The sequence below is a fragment of the Salvelinus alpinus genome, chromosome 21 (assembly GCF_045679555.1).
Source record: "Salvelinus alpinus chromosome 21, SLU_Salpinus.1, whole genome shotgun sequence".
Classification (NCBI taxonomy): domain Eukaryota; kingdom Metazoa; phylum Chordata; class Actinopteri; order Salmoniformes; family Salmonidae; genus Salvelinus; species Salvelinus alpinus.
In genome coordinates, this window is record NC_092106.1 from 46,219,206 (window position 1) to 46,239,208 (window position 20,003).

Below are 20,003 nucleotides of genomic sequence, written 5' to 3' on the forward strand. Positions count from 1 at the left end.
GTATTCTAATGAGGTATTGTGCCTTGCCATGCCTACCTTCCACTATGATACCATCCAATTGGCTGAGAGGAGAGCCCAGTTGCACTGCATCTAATGAGAATGACAGCAACTGATGATGATTGGGTTGTCAGTAGGAGCAGTGATGCAGGCCAGGTCAGGACCCTGTTCTCCACCCTTTTCATGATGATTATATCAGGGGGGAAGTGGTGAATGTCATTCTGTTCAATCAGCCCCAAGGTCATAGTTCATCTGTCAATCCACTGGCTGTTGGTCAACAAAACAAGGCTCTTTGCTACAGTATGTTTAAACAAAGCCATGTCACCCCACAGGCTGTCAACTGTCTATTGTGCAAATCACCTTATGATAGATGTTTTTCTCCAAAACACATGTATTTCTGTGTATTCTGTAAATTGTATTGCTGTATAATAGAAAGGCCTTTGATTGTAAAGTATGTGAATGTGATATATCCAAAATATTTTTTTCTCTCACCAACCGACCATCATTCATTTTATCCCGATAGCAAACCCACTCCTTGTCTCCCTGTACACCTGGAGGGTAGAACAGAACATACTGGAACTAATGGGTAAAGTAACATGTATGAATCTTGGTTACTAAGGTCAGAACAGAACATACGGGAACTAATGGGTAAAGTAACATGTATGAATCTTGGTTACTAAGGTCAGAACAGAACTAATGGGTAAAGTAACATGTATGAATATTGGTTACTAAGGTCAGAACAGAACTAATGGGTAAAGTAACATGTATGAATCTTGGTTACTAAGGTCAGAACAGAACTAATGGGTAAAGCAACATGTATGAATCTTGGTTACTAAGGTCAGAACAGAACTAATGGGTAAAGTAACATGTATGAATCTTGGTTACTAAGGTCAGAACAGAACTAATGGGTAAAGTAACATGTATGAATCTTGGTTACTAAGGTCAGAACAGAACTAATGGGTAAAGCAACATGTATGAATCTTGGTTACTAAGGTCAGAACAGAACTAATGGGTAAAGCGATGTGTATGAATCTTGGTTACTAAGGTCAGAACAGAACTAATGGGTAAAGTAACATGTATGAATCTTGGTTACTAAGGTCAGAACAGAACTAATGGGTAAAGCGATGTGTATGAATCTTGGTTACTAAGGTCAGAACAGAACTACTGGGTAAAGCAACATGTATGAATCCTGGTTACTAAGGTCAGAACAGAACTAATGGGTAAAGCGATGTGTATGAATCTTGGTTACTAAGGTCAGAACAGAAGTAATGGGTAAAGCGATGTGTGTGAATCGTGTATGATCTGTCCCTCTGCTGTAGTAAGACCCTGTGTTTTGTGCAATCACGTGACATAGCAAGATTTTATCCTGTATTTTAAGCCTCATCCAGAAGTGAGAGATACACAAAACAATGAACGAAAATTTTCTGAGAAGGGTGCTGGTTAAAATCAATGCATGTCACATGATTGCGCAAAACATCAGGGCCTTACCTATAAGTCATGGGAAGAAAGGTGAGATCAGGCTGGCAGAGTATCCCCCCTGTTATTCCCTCCTGTATGAGATGGTGTGTGAGGCCAAATAGGACAGAGTGCTTGGCAGTGAGGAGGGACAGGTGCAGAGGCCATTTCTTTGTTTTAGAAAAACCAGCCCTCTATTAGAACCCTTATTTCCTTGTTGATCAAAGCGCTCTGAACAAATTAATTAAATTAATTAATGTTCACAAACATTCTAAAATCCGATGATAAGTATCGGTAATGTGTTTTCGGACCTTCCCTTGGTCGTATTCTCGCGGGGCAGAAATCTCAGAGACCAATAGGTACACTCTGATTTACCACCCCCAAGATATTCCTGAACAACGTCTATTTGCGCCCCTACTGGATGGAAATTATAAGTGTAATGGCTGTGCTCAATGCAATGGCACTTATAAATGCAGATCCTTCAAACACCCACAAACAGGGAAACAGATCCCAATCAAAGGTGTTATTACGTGCTCCACTAAGGCAGTTATTTATCGTATAACTTGTCCTTGTGGTAAAAAGTATGTGGGTAAAACAAAGCACGAATTAAAAGTACGTATCTCGGAGCATCGTAGCACCATTAGGTGCAGAAACTTGACTTACCCAGTTGAGGCCCACTTTTTCGTCTCTGCGTTATATTGGCATCGAACACGTCACCCTTCCTAGGAGAGGGGGTGACCTTGATCATTTATTGTTAAAACGAGAGGCTGCCTGGATCTTTAACTGAAAGACCCTTGCTCCCTTCGGTCTCAACGTAGACTTTGATCTGAAGCCATTCTTGTGATTATTGTGACTTTGCCATTGTAATTGTTTTTAAGCTTGTGTAGTCTAAAATGAATCTAAGATCGTATGCTATCCATTTGTTTTTTGTATGCTGTTCTTTGTATGCCGTTTTAATATTTGAGAATTAACCAATGATATTAGGCCACTCTTGGCCATGATTACAGACACCTGTGTATCTTTTGACACTATATAAACGAGTCATCCCGCAGTGTTTGTGATTATACCCTGATGAAGACAGCTTGGCTGTCGAAACGTTGGATATTACATTTTTGCATCTGAGCTCCTAGAGTGTGCGGCTCTCCTTTATTTTCTAGTGTTCTACTCCGCTAGCCAGCACCTCACCTTAATAGGTGTGTGTTTATTTTTCTTCTAGATTGATCACAGCTGTATACCTATGGTGTAATACATATAGACACACACACACACACACACACACTCTCACACATACACACACACACACACACACACACACACACACACACACACACACACACACACATGTACACACACACACACACACACACGCATGCACACACACGTGTACACACACACACACACACACACACACACACACACACACACACACACACACACACACACACACACACACACACACACACACACACACACACACACACACACACACACACACACACACACACCTTTCCATTCTTACCTCACGGTGTGCACTATAGAATTGGCATATTACAGCGATACATCTCAGGATGTGGTAATCATTGTGATGGATAGAACAGGATGACAACAGGACTACCAACACATAGGATGTAAGAAGATAAATAAAATAATTTAATTATATTATAATATGGGTCTCATGTTGTTGTCGGTATTCCCTCAACACTAAGATCATAAGAGAACCGAATACCTTTGTTTTACTTAAAAATTGCACTGTTGGTTTATGGCCTGTAAGTAAGCATTTCACTGTAAGGTCTACTACACCTGTTGTATTCAGCATTTCACTGTAAGGTCTACTACACCTGTTGTATTCAGCATTTCACTGTAAGGTCTACTACACCTGTTATATTCAGATCATGCGACAAAAAACATGTGATTTGATCTGATCTACTGTGGGACACAGGCAATCGATTTGATTTAAGAACGATATAACCGTCTAGTCGAACACAAACTTTAAAGGAATAAAAAGCAATAGAATCCTTTTGACATACACCTCTTGCACAATATGAATGATCTCCTTCCAACATGCCAGCACGGCCCAACATACACACTCTCTACTCTTCCTGCTGTGTGCGTTCCGTAAATGACTCGTGTATGCTATTCAGTAGCTGCCAAGAACCCACATTAGTCTGCCAGTCACCTCGACGGACTGTACTTTGTAGTTTGTAAACGGGCTTGTCAGAAGAGGAGTTGGTAGGCAGAAAGAAAGAAAGAAAGAGCGCGTTTGTAGAGCTTCGCAGTTCTGTTGGTGGCACCCCTCCCCTCGGCGCGCAGTGAGCGTTTCACCCTATCCGGTGACGGTGCTCGTTTGTAATTCCTGCGCTCTTTTACTAGAGTGCTCGCAGTCGCAGTTGTCTTCCCTGGTGCTCTGTCGCCGTTCGCTGTCGTCGTGCGCAACGAACGGTGGTTGACTTTTATCGTGACAGCGAACGAACCAGACGGAATATAGTTTAGCCGAGCCGGAGAGCTTTGCTTTGTTGGCGACATCTGACGCGACAGTCTCAACCGCTCTGAATTCGGGTGTGTATAGGCTCTAGGAATGCGGGATAGAAGTCAACGGTGAGTAGGCTAGTGTATGATCAACTTTTATGGTTTTCCCTTTGTGACTGGGATGGTTATGCAATGTGTAGCCTAGGCTATTTATGTGCGTATTTTGGCTTCCAGAGGTTGGCTAATGACAGAGAGATTGGCTATTCCCTCTCCGTTGTGTTTTTAATGCTAGACCAGAAACCATTTACATTACAGTACATGTCATTATGTATAAACTACTGGGATTAAAGCTTTATTATAATGGGCTGCTTAAAATACTCATTATGTAGATACACATCTCCATGAACTTTTTTCTTTCTATTTATTTTACCTTTAATTGTTCTTTGCATTCCCTCTATACAGTAAAAACTTCTGCGTTTCCCTGACAACATGCCAACAACAGATCTGAATCTGACATCCCTCCTGAATGTGTCTGATCTCCACTTGGCAACACAGGGGGGATGTTCCCTGACCGGGACAGGCTTCCAGTTCTACTACCTACCCACGGTGTACATCCTGGTGTTCGTCACCGGCCTAGTGGGGAACAGTCTGTCCATCTGGATGTTTGTCTGCCACATGAGACCCTGGAGCAGCATCTCTGTGTACATGTTCAACCTGGCTCTGGCCGACTTCTGCTACGTCCTCTCCTTGCCCTTCCTCATCTTCTACTACTTTAATAAGACAGACTGGATATTCGGGGACGTTCTCTGCCGACTGCAGAGGTTTATATTCCATGTGAATCTGTACGGCAGCATCCTGTTCCTGACCTGTATCAGTGTCCACAGGTACACAGGAGTGGTCCACCCGCTCAAGTCTCTGGGAAGACTGAAGAAGAAGAACGCCGTGCTGACCAGCGCCCTGGTCTGGGTCGTGGTCATAGCGGGGATCTCTCCCATCCTCTACTACTCTCGGACGGGGGAGAAACGGAACGCCACCACGTGTTACGACACGACCACGGAGGATGAGCTGCCGGGTTACTTTATCTATAGCATGTGTTTGACCGTGTTCGGCTTCTGCATCCCCTTCATCATCATCCTGGGTTGCTATGGGATGATCGTCAAGGCGCTGATATGTAACGACATGAACAACGCCCCGTTACGGCGTAAATCCATCCACCTGGTGATTATCGTGCTGGCCGTGTTCGCTGTGTCCTACCTGCCCTTTCACGTGATGAAGAACCTGAACATGCGAGCCAGGCTGTACTTCCAGGTCCCGGACATGTGTGACTTTAATAACCGGGTGTACGCCACCTACCAGGTGACGCGGGGGCTGGCCAGCCTCAACAGCTGTGTGGACCCGATCCTCTACTTCCTGGCTGGTGACACGTTCAGGAGGAAGTTCTCCAGAGCTACTAAAAAACAATCCAAGAAGGGGGAGGGGCTCCCACTGCAGTCCAAGAGTGAAGAGACGGCGCTCAACAGCCTGCCAGAGTATGTCAAGAAGAGGGACGGACAGTTCTGAGAGAGATCTGGTTCCGGGTCTTGGTCTCTGGTCCGGGTGGTCAGTCTGAACCTCTTACAGGGGTTTTGTGTGAAAACGTTGAAAACGTACTGTGTATTGGTGCTGTGGACCTCGCAGACTGTGTGCACTGTGGATAGAACAGTCTGGGCGGGAATATGACAAAGCTGTTGATATATAGTTTGTGTCTCTGTAATGCTTGTCACTAGCTAGGTATTTTCTAAATGTGAACACAGTGCACAGTGCTCATCCATCCATAACCAAACGGAAGGAGAAGGCAATAGGTTGATCTCCTGTAAACAACAGCCTCTTGTTCCTCTATTGAACCAATGCTAATGTGTTTATAATGGAGAGAGAACTCTGCTAGCCACCCAGTGGATGCTTCATAATCACTACCTATTAGCAGGTAGAGATTGGTGGCTGAGGCTAGGTGAGACACCAGGGATGACTGAGATCTATTACCTAGAGCCTGGGCCTTATGACTGCTCTGTGGAGGTTGACATACAGAGATTATAATGCACTATGAATGCTCTGAGTGGCTTTTTCTCAGACTGCTACGAATTAAATTAACCCCCAACTGAATCAAGTACAGTCAGTGTATCACTATGGCGTGCCCTGTGTGTCTATCGTCTATCTATTCTACATAATATGAAGGGACTATACTAGTCTCATGTGAATATGACACTCTACAGTAATATACTGTAATATACTGTAAATACAGTAATATACTGTTATATACAGTCATGTACTGAATGTGTGTTGTAGTTGTACTGTACAGGTTATGTTGTTATTGTTATTGTTTTTGTTATTGAGTCCAGTGTAATTATCGGGACGCAATTCATCAATGAAAAATCACGGCATCCGTTTTCTATGAAGTGTTAAACTGTTAATATGCCTGCAGAGAAGAATGATTTGAATGAGTCGAACGTTACTTGATGTGTAAAGCAGCCATATTGAGTTTTTTGGGGGGGATTGTTTAAACCCAATGAAATGTTTTTTCACCTCTCAGTGTTCTGTACACATAACAATCAAAACTTCAATCTCTTTAGCCACCTTTTAGTAGGTGGGGGAAAAAATCAACTTAAAACCTGGAACTATTTATGTTGTGCTAAGTATCTGATTATCATCTTCCTAGTGGAGCCATTTTCTGACCCTTCCTGAACTGGGCAGCAACTAATAGCATTAAATGCACAAGTTACCCCCGTTCATATTATTGAGAGATATGTAGACCTGATGAGGAACTGGATGATATGATCATATCTGCCGTTTATAGAAATCTGTGGGACTGCACATTCGCTGCCCAGGTCAGGGGTCAGGTTGGACACACAGTTGCTCTGAAGTTGTACAGCATTTGGGGGTCAGTTGTGAATGTGTGAATAAACGTTTTATATAAAACATGTTAAAAGTTATCAGATTATTTTTATTTTTTTCTATTCAAGTTTCTCTCTCTCTCTCTCTCTGTCTGTCTGTCTGTCTGTCTGTCTGTCTGTCTGTCTGTCTGTCTGTCTGTCTGTCTGTCTGTCTGTCTGTCTGTCTGTCTGTCTGTCTGTCTGTCTGTCTGTCTGTCTGTCTGTCTGTCTGTCTGTCTGTCTGTCTGTCTGTCTGTCTGTCTGTCTGTCTTGCTCTCTCTCTCTGTCTGTCTCTCTGTCTTGCTCTCTCTCTCTCTCTGTCTTGCTCTCTCTCTCTCTCTCTCTCTCTCTCTCTCTCTCTCTCTCTCTCTCTCTCTCTCTCTCTCTCTCTCTCTCTCTCTCTCTCTCTGTCTTGCTCTTTCTCTCTCTCTCTCTCTCTCTCTCTCTGCTCTCTGCTGTATATGTTGCCATTCCTCAGTTTAAGCAGCCCTATCCCCTGTTAATCGTGCCAAAGGGCTTTCCTGATTATTAGATAAATTGCTTTATTACGCTGGATCCAACTCATCTTGTCTTGGCCTTCTCTCAAACTCGCCGTGACAAAGGTCTGACATAGTGGATCAAAGGTTCAGAGTAACTTTATTTTCTGCTTCCACCAATTCAATGGGTTGTGCTGTATTGTACTGCACTGTTTATCCAGTTTATGGCTGTTATGTATGTGAATGGCACTGAAGCGTTATCATGCAGAGATCTATTCAAACCCAAACACTTAGAGTTCCACCTCTTTCCCTGCACGCCTGTTGACTTTCCTTTTAGATCAGCTGTGAGGGAGAGGGGGAACGAGGGACCAATGAAGAGTTCCACCTCTTTCCCTGCACGCCTGTTGACTTTCCTTTTAGAACCGCTGTGAGGGAGAGGGGGAACGAGGGACCAATAAAGAGTTCCACCTCATTCCCTGCACGCCTGTTGACTTTCCTTTTAGATCAGCTGTGAGGGAGAGGGGGAACGAGGGACCAATAAAGAGTTCCACCTCATTCCCTGCACGCCTGTTGACTTTCCTTTTAGATCAGCTGTGAGGGAGAGGGGGAACGAGGGACCAATAAAGAGTTCCACCTCTTTCCCTGCACGCCTGTTGACTTTCCTTTTAGAACCGCTGTGAGGGAGAGGGGGAACGAGGGACCAATAAAGAGTTCCACCTCATTCCCTGCACGCCTGTTGACTTTCCTTTTAGATCAGCTGTGAGGGAGAGGGGGAACGAGGGACCAATGAAGAGTTCCACCTCTTTCCCTGCACGCCTGTTGACTTTCCTTTTAGAACCGCTGTGAGGGAGAGGGGGAACGAGGGACCAATAAAGAGTTCCACCTCATTCCCTGCACGCCTGTTGACTTTCCTTTTAGAACAGCTGTGAGGGAGAGGGGGAACGAGGGACCAATGAAGAGTTCCACCTCTTTCCCTGCACGCCTGTTGACTTTCCTTTTAGAACAGCTGTGAGGGAGAGGGGGAACGAGGGACCAATGAAGAGTTCCACCTCTTTCCCTGCACGCCTGTTGACTTTCCTTTTAGAACAGCTGTGAGGGAGAGGGGGAACGAGGGACCAATAAAGAGTTCCACCTCTTTCCCTGCACGCCTGTTGACTTTCCTTTTAGAACCGCTGTGAGGGAGAGGGGGAACGAGGGACCAATAAAGAGTTCCACCTCATTCCCTGCACGCCTGTTGACTTTCCTTTTAGATCAGCTGTGAGGGAGAGGGGGAACGAGGGACCAATAAAGAGTTCCACCTCTTTCCCTGCACGCCTGTTGACTTTCCTTTTAGAACAGCTGTGAGGGAGAGGGGGAACGAGGGACCAATGAAGAGTTCCACCTCTTTCCCTGCACGCCTGTTGACTTTCCTTTTAGAACCGCTGTGAGGGAGAGGGGGAACGAGGGACCAATAAAGAGTTCCACCTCTTTCCCTGCACGCGTGTTGACTTTCCTTTTAGAACAGCTGTGAGGGGGAACGAGGGACCAATAAAGAGTTCCACCTCTTTCCCTGCACGCCTGTTGACTTTCCTTTTAGAACAGCTGTGAGGGGAAACGAGGGACCAATAAAGAGTTCCACCTCTTTCCCTGCACGCCTTTTGACTTTCCTTTTAGAACAGCTGTGAGGGAGAGGGGAACGAGGGACCAATGAAGAGCAGAGGGGAACGAGGGCCAATAAGGTTCCACCTCTTTCCCTGCACGCCTGTTGACTTCCCTTTTAGAACCGCTGTGAGGGAGAGGGGGAACGAGGGACCAATAAAGAGTTCCACCTCATTCCCTGCACGCCTGTTGACTTCCCTTTTAGAACCGCTGTGAGGGAGAGGGGGAACGAGGGACCAATAAAGAGTTCCACCTCTTTCCCTGCACGCCTGTTGACTTTCCCTTTAGAACAGCTGAGAGGGAGAGGGGGAACGAGGGATGAATAAAGAGTTCCACCTCTTTCTCTCCTTCTTGGCGTTTCCAAAGACATCCTTTGTGTGGGAAACAAAGGGATTGGAATTATTGATGCTGGGAGTGTTGACATCCTGTCGCCAGGACCCCAGGTTTCTGTGGTGGGAGTGTTGACATCCTGTCGCCAGGACCCCAGGTTTCTGTGGTGGGAGTGTTGACATCCTGTCGCCAGGACCCCAGGTTTCTGTGGTGGGAGTGTTGATATCCTGTCGCCAGGACCCCAGGTTTCTGTGGTGGGATTGTTGATATCCTGTCGCCAGGACCCCAGGTTTCTGTGGTGGGAGTGTTGACATCCTGTCGCCAGGACCCCAGGTTTCTGTGGTGGGAGTGTTGACATCCTGTCGCCAGGACCCCAGGTTTCTGTGGTGGGAGTGTTGACATCCTGTCGCCAGGTCCCCAGGTTTCTGTGGTGGGAGTGTTGACATCCTGTCGCCAGGACCCCAGGTTTCTGTGGTGGGAGTGTTGATATCCTGTCGCCAGGACCCCAGGTTTCTGTGGTGGGAGTGTTGATATCCTGTCGCCAGGACCCCAGGTTTCTGTGGTGGGAGTGTTGATATCCTGTCGCCAGGACCCCAGGTTTCTGTGGTGGGAGTGTTGATATCCTGTCGCCAGGACCCCAGGTTTCTGTGGTGGGAGTGTTGATATCCTGTCGCCAGGACCCCAGGTTTCTGTGGTGGGAGTGTTGACATCCTGTCGCCAGGACCCCAGGTTTCTGTGGTGGGAGTGTTGACATCCTGTCGCCAGGACCCCAGGTTTCTGTGGTGGGAGTGTTGACATCCTGTCGCCAGGACCCCAGGTTTCTGTGGTGGGAGTGTTGACATCCTGTCGCCAGGACCCCAGGTTTCTGTGGTGGGAGTGTTGACATCCTGTCGCCAGGACCCCAGGTTTCTGTGGTGGGAGTGTTGATATCCTGTCGCCAGGACCCCAGGTTTCTGTGGTGGGAGTGTTGATATCCTGTCGCCAGGACCCCAGGTTTCTGTGGTGGGAGTGTTGATATCCTGTCGCCAGGACCCCAGGTTTCTGTGGTGGGAGTGTTGATATCCTGTCGCCAGGACCCCAGGTTTCTGTGGTGGGAGTGTTGATATCCTGTCGCCAGGACCCCAGGTTTCTGTGGTGGGAGTGTTGACATCCTGTCGCCAGGACCCCAGGTGTCTGTGGTGGGAGTGTTGACATCCTGTCGCCAGGACCCAAGGTTTCTGTGTTGGGAGTGTTGATATCCTGTCGCCAGGACCCCAGGTTTCTGTGGTGGGAGTGTTGATATCCTGTCGCCAGGACCCCAGGTTTCTGTGGTGGGAGTGTTGATATCCTGTCGCCAGGACCCCAGGTTTCTGTGGTGGGAGTGTTGATATCCTGTCGCCAGGACCCCAGGTTTCTGTGGTGGGAGTGTTGATATCCTGTCGCCAGGACCCCAGGTTTCTGTGGTGGGAGTGTTGATATCCTGTCGCCAGGACCCCAGGTTTCTGTGGTGGGAGTGTTGATATCCTGTCGCCAGGACCCCAGGTTTCTGTGGTGGGAGTGTTGATATCCTGTCGCCAGGACCCCAGGTTTCTGTGGTGGGAGTGTTGATATCCTGTCGCCAGGACCCCAGGTTTCTGTGTTGGGAGTGTTGATATCCTGTCGCCAGGACCCCAGGTTTCTGTGGTGGGAGTGTTGATATCCTGTCGCCAGGACCCCAGGTTTCTGTGGTGGGAGTGTTGATATCCTGTCGCCAGGACCCCAGGTTTCTGTGGTGGGAGTGTTGATATCCTGTCGCCAGGACCCCAGGTTTCTGTGGTGGGAGTGTTGATATCCTGTCGCCAGGACCCCAGGTTTCTGTGGTGGGAGTGTTGATATCCTGTCGCCAGGACCCCAGGTTTCTGTGGTGGGAGTGTTGATATCCTGTCGCCAGGACCCCAGGTTTCTGTGTTGGGAGTGTTGATATCCTGTCGCCAGGACCCCAGGTTTCTGTGGTGGGAGTGTTGATATCCTGTCGCCAGGACCCCAGGTTTCTGTGGTGGGAGTGTTGATATCCTGTCGCCAGGACCCCAGGTTTCTGTGGTGGGAGTGTTGATATCCTGTCGCCAGGACCCCAGGTTTCTGTGGTGGGAGTGTTGATATCCTGTCGCCAGGACCCCAGGTTTCTGTGGTGGGAGTGTTGATATCCTGTCGCCAGGACCCCAGGTTTCTGTGGTGGGAGTGTTGATATCCTGTCGCCAGGACCCCAGGTTTCTGTGGTGGGAGTGTTGATATCCTGTCGCCAGGATCCCAGGTTTCTGTGGTGGCACAGGAAGCCAGCAGATTTCACCGAACTGGTCATATGAATAGAAACAGACTTTGATTTCCTGGCTAGCTGTGTGGTTGGTATTGTTGATTGGAAATCTGTGTGTGGGTGGCGGCAATAGAAATATTATGCAAACAGGTGGTGGTTGTTGTTGTTATAGTGATATTTAGTATTGGTTGTCATAGAGAGGAGTGTGTTCTTCCAGGTGTGTGTTCTTCCAGGTGTGTGTACTGGACTGTGTGGTTGGCAGAATGGCTATAGTGCTCAAATAGGAAATCTCTGGGCTGGACAGACAATATAAGTCTTGAATGATAACGTGCTGAAGCATGAACACCTAATATCCTGTCATATTGTTTCTCCTCTCCCTCCTCCACTCTTTCCTCTGTCTCCTCTCCCTCCTCCACTCTTTCCTCTGTCTCCTCTCCTCTGTCTCCTCTCCCTCCTCCACTCTTCCTCTGTCTTCTCTCCTCTGTCTCCTCTCCCTCCTCCACTCTTTCCTCTGTCTCCTCTCCCTCCTCCACTCTTCCTCTGTCTTCTCTCCTCTGTCTCCTTTCCCTCCTCCACTCTTTCCTCTGTCTCCTCTCCCTCCTCCACTCTTCCTCTGTCTTCTCTCCTCTGTCTCCTCTCCCTCCTCCACTCTTTCCTCTGTCTCCTCTCCCTCCTCCACTCCTTCCTCTGTCTCCTCTCCCTCCTCCTCTCTTTCCTCTGTCTTCTGTCCTCTGTCTCCTCTCCCTCCTCCACTCTTTCCTCTGTCTCCTCTCCCTCCTCCTCTCTTTCCTCTGTCTCCTCTCCCCCCTCCACTCTTTCCTCTGTCTTCTCTCCTCTGTCTCCTCTCCCTCCTCCATTCTTTCCTCTGTCTCCTCTCCTCTGTCTCCTTTCCTCCTTCTCCTCTCCCTCCTCCACTCTTTCCTCTGTCTTCTCTTCTTCCTCCACTCTTTCCTCTTCCTCTGTCTCCTCTCCTCTGTCTCCTCTCCCTCCTTTATTTCTTCCTTTCCTCCTTCTCCTCTCCCTCCTCCACTCTTTCCTCTGTCTCCTCTCCTCTGTCTCCTTTCCTCCTTCTCCTCTCCCTCCTCCACTCTTTCCTCTGTCTTCTCTTCTTCCTCCACTCTTTCCTCTGTCTCCTTTCCTCTGTCTCCTCTCCCTCCTTTATTTCTTCCATTCCTCCTTCTCCTCCGTCTCCTCCTCTCTTTCCTCTGTCTCCTCTCCCTCTTCCTATCTTTCTTCCTTTCCTCTGTTTCCTCTCCCTCCTCCTCTCTTCCTCCCTTCCCTCTGTCTCCTCTCTCTTCTCCCCTCCCATCTTCTTTGATTCCCCCATTCCTCCACCTCATTCCTCATTTCCCCACCCTTCTTTTTCTTCCATCCCTCCTTCATTTTTTCTGGCACTGTCAGCTTGCCCTGGGAGATAGTAAGAGAATGGCAAGGCAGGGTGTGGTTGAGGGTGAGGGGAGATGATAGACAGAAGATGGACAGCAGGAGGCAAGAAGGGAGGTAGAGGGAGGGAGGCTTGGGTAACAAAGTTCTCTCTCTCTAGAGGACAAACAGGCAGTGAACCCCAGTGTGTGTGTGTGTGTGTGTGTCTCCAGAGGACAAGCAGCAGGACCCCAGAGGGTCGTTATTGTCTGGACAGGCCTGGCGAAATATGGTACTTTGTCCCAGCGGATATACGATGTGAGGTGGCACGGCAGCGTTCATTAAGGAGCAGCCTCTCTGTCTGCTGGGGACACAGTCTGGCTGTGTTCATATGATAATCACAGAACCTTGCATTTCAAGTAGAAAGAGAATGGCTCGTTCAAACAGTCCCCAAAACTGACTCACCGAAAGTACTGTTGAATGTCATCGTGAAGCCATCTGACTGGAAACAGAAGCACCTAACAGGACAGGACCTAGCCCAACACACTAGCAAGATCCACCATTTTGGAAACAATGAGATGTAAAACAGTGAGGAACAACTGGTTTGTGGCTACAAACGTTGAATTCTGTTCACTGTTGAACATCTCCACCTCTGTGTCAAACTCAGTGGCTGTAGTCATCTTGAGACAAAATCTGAGTTGATCAATCAGATCAGTATTATACATTATATATACAGTATGTGGAATGTGGAAACCCCTTCAGATTAGTGGATTCGGCTATTTCAACCACACTCGTTGCTGACAGGTGTATACAATCGAGCAGACAGCCATGCAATCTCCATAGACAAACATTGGAGTAGAATGGCCCTTATTGAAGAGCTAAGTGACTTTCAACATGACACCGTCATAGGATGCCACCTTTCCAACATGTCAGTTCGTTAAACTTTCGTTCTGCTAGAGCTGCCCCGGTCAACTGTAAGTGCTCTAATTGTGAAGTGGAAACGTCTAGGAGCAACAACGGCTCAACTGTGAAGTGGTAGGCCACACCAGCTCACAGAATGGGACTGCCTAGTGCTGAAGTACGCAGCACGTAAAACTCTCCTGTCCTCGTTTGCCACACTCACTACCAAGTTCCAAACTGCCTCTGGAAGCAGTCCGCACAAGAACTGTTCATCGGAAGCTTTGTTGAAATGGGTTTTCCATGGCCAAGCAGCCACACACAAGCCTAAGATCACCATGCACAATGCCAAGCGTTGGCTGGAGTTGTGTAAAGTTCGCTGCCATTGGACTCTGGAACAGTGGAAACACGTTCTCTATAGTGATGAATCACCCTTCACCATCTGGCAGTCCGATGGCCAAATCTGGGTTTGGCGGATCCAAGGCAAACGCTACCTGCTCGAATGCATGGTGCCAACTGTAAAGTTTGGTGGAGGAGGAATAATGGTCTGGGGCTGTTTGTCATGGTTCGGGCCCCTTCATTTCAGTGAAGGGAAATCTTAATGCTACAGGATACATTGACATTCTAGACGATTCTGTGCTTCCAACTTTGTGGCAACAGTTTGGGGAAGGCCCTTTCCTGTTTCAGCATGACCATGCCCCTGTGCACAAAGCGAGGTCCATACAGAAATGGTATGTCGAGATCGTTGTGGACGAACTTGACTGGCCTGCACAGAGCCCTGACCTCAACCCCATCGAACACCTTTGGGATGAATTGGAACGCCGACTGTGAGCCAGGCCTAATCGCCCAACATCAGTGCCCGACCTCACTGATGCTCTTGTGGCTGAATGGGACCAAGTCCCCGCACCAATGTTCCACCATCTAGTGGAATACCTTCCTCAGAAGAGTGGAGGCTGTTATAGCAGTAAAGGGGGGGGACCAACTCCATATTAATGTCCATGATTTTGGAATGAGATGTTGGACGAGCAGGTGTCCACATACTTTTTTCACCTTTTAAACCCTTTGTCCTCAATGATCAATACAAGGCACCTGGTTATTAGCCAAATAAAATGGCTTTTTGATTTAAAACACGATACTGTCAGTAAATCACGCACTAGGAGAGCTCTAGTAAAGAGCTCATATAGGAGATAATGGTCATTACTCAGAGTGTAACATTCCTAACCTCAGGAATGGCTTGAACCCTGTTACTTTATTTCAGGCATCCTGGCTGCGTTTACACAGTAAACCTTATTCTGATCTTTTGCCCAATAATTGGCAAAAGATCTGATCTGATTAATCAAAAGACAAATAATTAGGTAGAAGATCAGAATTGGGCTGCCTGTGTAAACACAGCCTATGTATGCTGCTGGCATGCCACCTCCAGTGTCAGTTGGTTCAGTGTGTCTGGCTGCCAGCGACTGAAAGCCCTTTTCATTGGACCTTTTTTTCTTTTTATAGAATAGATATCCTGTTTCCTGACCAGCTCACGGAAACACTTTTGTGTACTCTCTCACCGGTCTTCTGTTTGATTTACTATTGCTGTGTGTGTCTGTGTGTGTGTGTGTGTGTGTGTGTGTGTGTGTGTGTGTGTGTGTGTGTGTGTGTGTGTGTGTGTGTGTGTGTGTGTGTGTGTGTGTGTGTGTGTGTGTGTGTGTGTGTGTGTGTGTGTGTGTGTGTGTGTGTGTGTGTGTGTGTGTGTGTGTGTGTGTGTGTGTGTGCGTGTGTGTGTGTGCATTTTGGGAAGTGATGCCATTTTATTTTAGTTAGATTTATTTGCTCAGTGTGTTTGCTATTGTCCAAGGTTTAAATTTGGCAAGCAGTATCTTACACACTACATATACACTTGTCATCTAACTGGCTTGAAGCCACAGAGCTAGAAGCCACATAGCTCGATCTGTCACCTAACTGGCTAGAAGCCACAGAGCCTGATCTGTCACATGACTGGCTTGAAGCCACAGAGCTTGATCTCAAATCAAATCAAATTTTATTTAACCCATGCACCAAATACAACAGGTGTAGACCTTACAGTGAAATGCTTACTTACAAGCCCTTAACCAACAGTGCAGTTTTAAGAAAATACCCCCATAAAAGTAACAAATAATTAAAGAACAGCAGTATAATAACAATAGCAAGGCTATATACAGGGGGGTGACAGGGTCAATGTGCGGGGGCACCTGTTAGTCGAGGTAATTGAGGTAATATGTACATGTAGGTAGAGTTATTAAAGTGACTATGCATAGATACTAACAGAGAGTAGCAGCAGTGTAGAGGGGGGGGGGGGGGGGGGGGGCAATGCAAATAGTTTGGGTAGCCATTTGATTAGATGTTCAGGACTCTTATGGCTTGAGGAGAGAAGCTGTTTAGAAGCCTCTTGGACCTAGACTTGGCGCTCCGGTACCGCTTGCTGTGCGGTAGCAGAGAGAACAGTCTATGACTAGGGTGGCTGGAGTCTTTAACAATTTTTAGGGCCTTCCTCTGACATCGCCTGGTATATAGGTCCTGGATGGCAGGAAGCTTGGCCCCAGTGATGTACTGGGCCGTACGCAATACCCTCTGTAGTGTCTTGCGGTCGGAGGCCGAGCATTGCCATACAAGGCGGTAATGCAACCTGTGAGGATGCTCTCAACGGTGCAGCTGTAGAACCTTTTGAGGATCTGAGGACCCTTGCCAAAACTTTTCAGTCTCCTGAGGGGAAATAGGTTTGTCGTGGCCTCTTCAGGACTGCATTGGTGTGCTTGGACCATGATATTTTGTTGTTGATGTGGAAACCAAGGAACTTGAACTTGAACACCAAGAAGCTCTCAACCTGATCCACTACAGCCCCGTCGATGAGAATGGGGAAGTGCTCGGTCCTCTTTTTCCTGTAGTCCACAATCATCTCCTTTGTCTTGATCACGTTGAGCGAGAGGTTGTTGTCCTTGTACCACACGGTCAGGTCTCTGACCTCCTCCCTATAGGCTATCTCATCATTGTCGGTGATCAGGCCTACCACTGTTGTGTCATCGGCAAACTTAATGATGGTGTTGGAGTCGTGCCTGGCTGTGCAGTCATGAGTGAGCAGGGATTAAAGGAGGGGACTGAGCACACACCCCTAAGGGGTGTTGATGTGAGCCATGAAAAGCACTTCATGGCTACAGACATGAGTGCTATGGGTCGGTAATCATTTAGGTAGGTTACCTTAGTGTTATTGGGCACAGGGACTATGGTGGTCTGCTTGAAACATGTTGGTATTACAGACTCAGACAGGGAGAGGTTGAAAATGTCAGTTAAGACACTTGCCAATTGGTCAGTGCATGCTCTGAGTACACGTCCTGGTAATCCATCTGGCCCTGAGGCCTTGTGAATGTTGACCTGTTTAAAGGTCTTACACACATCGGTTGCAGAGAGCGTGATCACACAGTCATCCGGAACAGCTGATGCTCTCATGCATGTTTCAGTGTTACTTGCCTCGAAGCGAGCATAGAAGTTATTTAGCTCGTCTGGTAGGCTTGTGTCACTGGCCAGCTCTCGGCTGTACTTCCCTTTGTAGTGTGTCATAGTTTGCAAGCCCTGCCACATCCGACAAGTGTCGGAGACGGTGTAGTACGATTTGATCTTAGTCCTGTATTGACGCTTTGCCTTTTTGATGGTTCATTGGAGGGCATAGCAGGATTTCTTATAAGCTTCTGGGTTAGAGTCCCGCTCCTTGAAAGCGGCAGCTCTATCTTTTAGCTCAGTGCGGATGTTGCCTGTAATCCATGGCTTCTGGTTGGGGTATGTACGTATGGTTACTGTGGGGACGACGTCATCGATTTACTTATTGATGAAGCCAGTGACTGTTGTGGTGTACTCCTCAATGCCATTGGAAGAATCCCGGAACATATTCCAGTCTGTACTAGCAAAACAGTCCTGTAGTTTAGCATCTGGAAGTTTACTTCCGGCGCCGAAAAGAGATGGCTGCCTCGCTTCGTGTTCCTTGGGAAATATGCAGTATTTTGTTTTTTTACGTGTTATTTCTTACATCGGTACCCCGGGTAATCTTAGGTTTCATTACATACAGTCGGGAGGAACTACTGAACATACGATTAACGTCAACTCATCATCGTTCCTACCAGGAATATGACTTTCCCGAAACGGATCCAGTGTTTTGCCTTCCACACAATACAATGGATCTGATCCCAGCCGGCGACCCTGTGCGACGCCGAAAAAGGGGAAAACGTGGCGGTCTCGTGGTCAGGCTTCGGAGACGGGCACATCGCGCTCCACTCCCTAGCATACTACTCGCCAATGTCCAGTCTCTTGACAATAAGGTTGATGAAATCCGAGCACGGGTAGCATTCCAGAGAGACATCAGGGATTGCAACGTGCTCTGCTTCACGGAAACATGGCTAACTCAAGGGACGCTAACGGAGTCGGTGCAGCCAGCTGGTTTCTTCATGCATCGCGCCGACAGAAACAAACATCTTTCCGGTAAGAAGAGGGGCGGGGGGGTATGCCTTATGATTAACGAGAAGTGGTGTGATCATCATAACAACACACAAGAACTCAAGTCGTTCTGTTCACCTGATCTAGAACTCCTCACAATCAAATGTCGACCGCATTATCTACCAAGGGAATTCTCGTCAATCATAATCACAGCCGTATACATTCCCCCCCAAGCAGACACATCGATGGCCCTGAACGAACTTTATCTGACTCTTTGTAAACTGGAAACCACACACCCTGAGGCTGCATTCATCGTAGCTGGGGATTTTAACAAGGCTAATCTAAAAACAAAACTCCCTAAATTCTATCAGCATATCGATTGTGCTACCAGGGCTGGAAAAACACTAGACCATTGTTATACTAATTTCCGCGACGCTTATAAGGCCCTCCCCCGCCCCCCTTTCGGAAAAGCTGACCACGACTCCATTTTGTTGATTCCAGCCTACAAACAAAAACTCAAACAACAAGCTCCCGCGCTCAGGTCTGTTCAACGCTGGTCCGACCAATCTGAATCCACGCTTCAAGACTGCTTCGATCACGCGGATTGGAATATGTTCCGCATCGCGTCCAACAACAATATTGACGAATATGCTGATTCGGTGAGCGAGTTCATTAGGAAGTGCATTGACGATGTCGTACCCACAGCAACGATAAAAACATTCCCAAACCAGAAACCGTGGATTGACGGCAGCATTCGCGTGAAACTGAAAGCGCGAACCACTGCTTTTAACCAGGGCAAGGTGACCGGAAGCATGACCGAATACAAACAGTGTAGCTATTCTCTCCGCAAGGCAATCAAACAGGCTAAGTCTCAGTACAGAGACAAAATCGAGTCGAAATTCAACAGCTCAGACACAAGAGGTATGTGGCAGGGTCTACAGTCAATCACGGATTACAAAAAGAAAACCAGCCCCGTCGAGGACCAGGATGTCTTGCTCCCAGACAGGCTAAACAACTTTTTTGCCCGCTTTGAGGACAATACAGTGCCACTGACACGGCCCCCTACCAAAACCTGCGGGCTCTCCTTCACTGCAGCCGAGGTGAGTAAAACATTTAAACGTGTTAACCCTCGCAAGGCTGCAGGCCCAGACGGCATTCCCAGCCGCGTCCTCAGAGCATGCGCAGACCAGCTGGCTGGTGTGTTTACGGACATATTCAATCAATCCTTATCCCAGTCTGCTGTTCCCACATGCTTCAAGAGGGCCACCATTGTTCCTGTTCCCAAGAAAGCTAAGGTAACTGAGCTAAACGACTACCGCCCCGTAGCACTCACTTCCGTCATCATGAAGTGCTTTGAGAGACTAGTCAAGGACCATATCACCTCCACCCTACCGGACACCCTAGACCCACTCCAATTTGCTTACCGACCCAATAGGTCCACAGACGACGCAATCGCAACCACACTGCACACTGCCCTAACCCATCTGGACAAGAGGAATACCCATGTGAGAATGCTGTTCATCGATTACAGCTCAGCATTTAACACCATAGTACCCTCCAAACTCGTCATCAAGCTCGAGACCCTGGGTCTCGACCCCGCCCTGTGCAACTGGGTCCTGGACTTCCTGACGGGCCGCCCCCAGGTGGTGAGGGTAGGTAACAACATCTCCACCCCGCTGATCCTCAACACTGGGGCCCCACAAGGGTGCGTTCTGAGCCCTCTCCTGTACTCCCTGTTCACCCACGACTGCGTGGCCATGCACG

At 47.8% G+C, this 20,003-nt stretch overlaps 1 protein-coding gene across 1 annotated transcript; it reads left to right on the plus strand.

Annotated features, from left to right (window-relative positions):
• Positions 1-3,847: 3,847 nt before the first annotated feature.
• LOC139548375 (P2Y purinoceptor 1-like) lies at positions 3,848-6,884 on the plus strand. The gene is made up of 2 exons (XM_071358015.1): positions 3,848-4,047; positions 4,381-6,884. The coding sequence occupies exon 2, from the start codon at positions 4,408-4,410 to the stop codon at positions 5,476-5,478; it is 1,071 nt and encodes a 356-aa protein (XP_071214116.1). The 5' UTR covers positions 3,848-4,047; positions 4,381-4,407; the 3' UTR covers positions 5,479-6,884.
• Positions 6,885-20,003: the final 13,119 nt, after the last annotated feature.

Excerpts from the sequence above, each read along its gene's own strand:
- LOC139548375 (XM_071358015.1), top strand. The coding sequence starts at position 4,408 with ATGCCAACAACAGATCTGAATCTGACATCCCTCCTGAATGTGTCTGAT.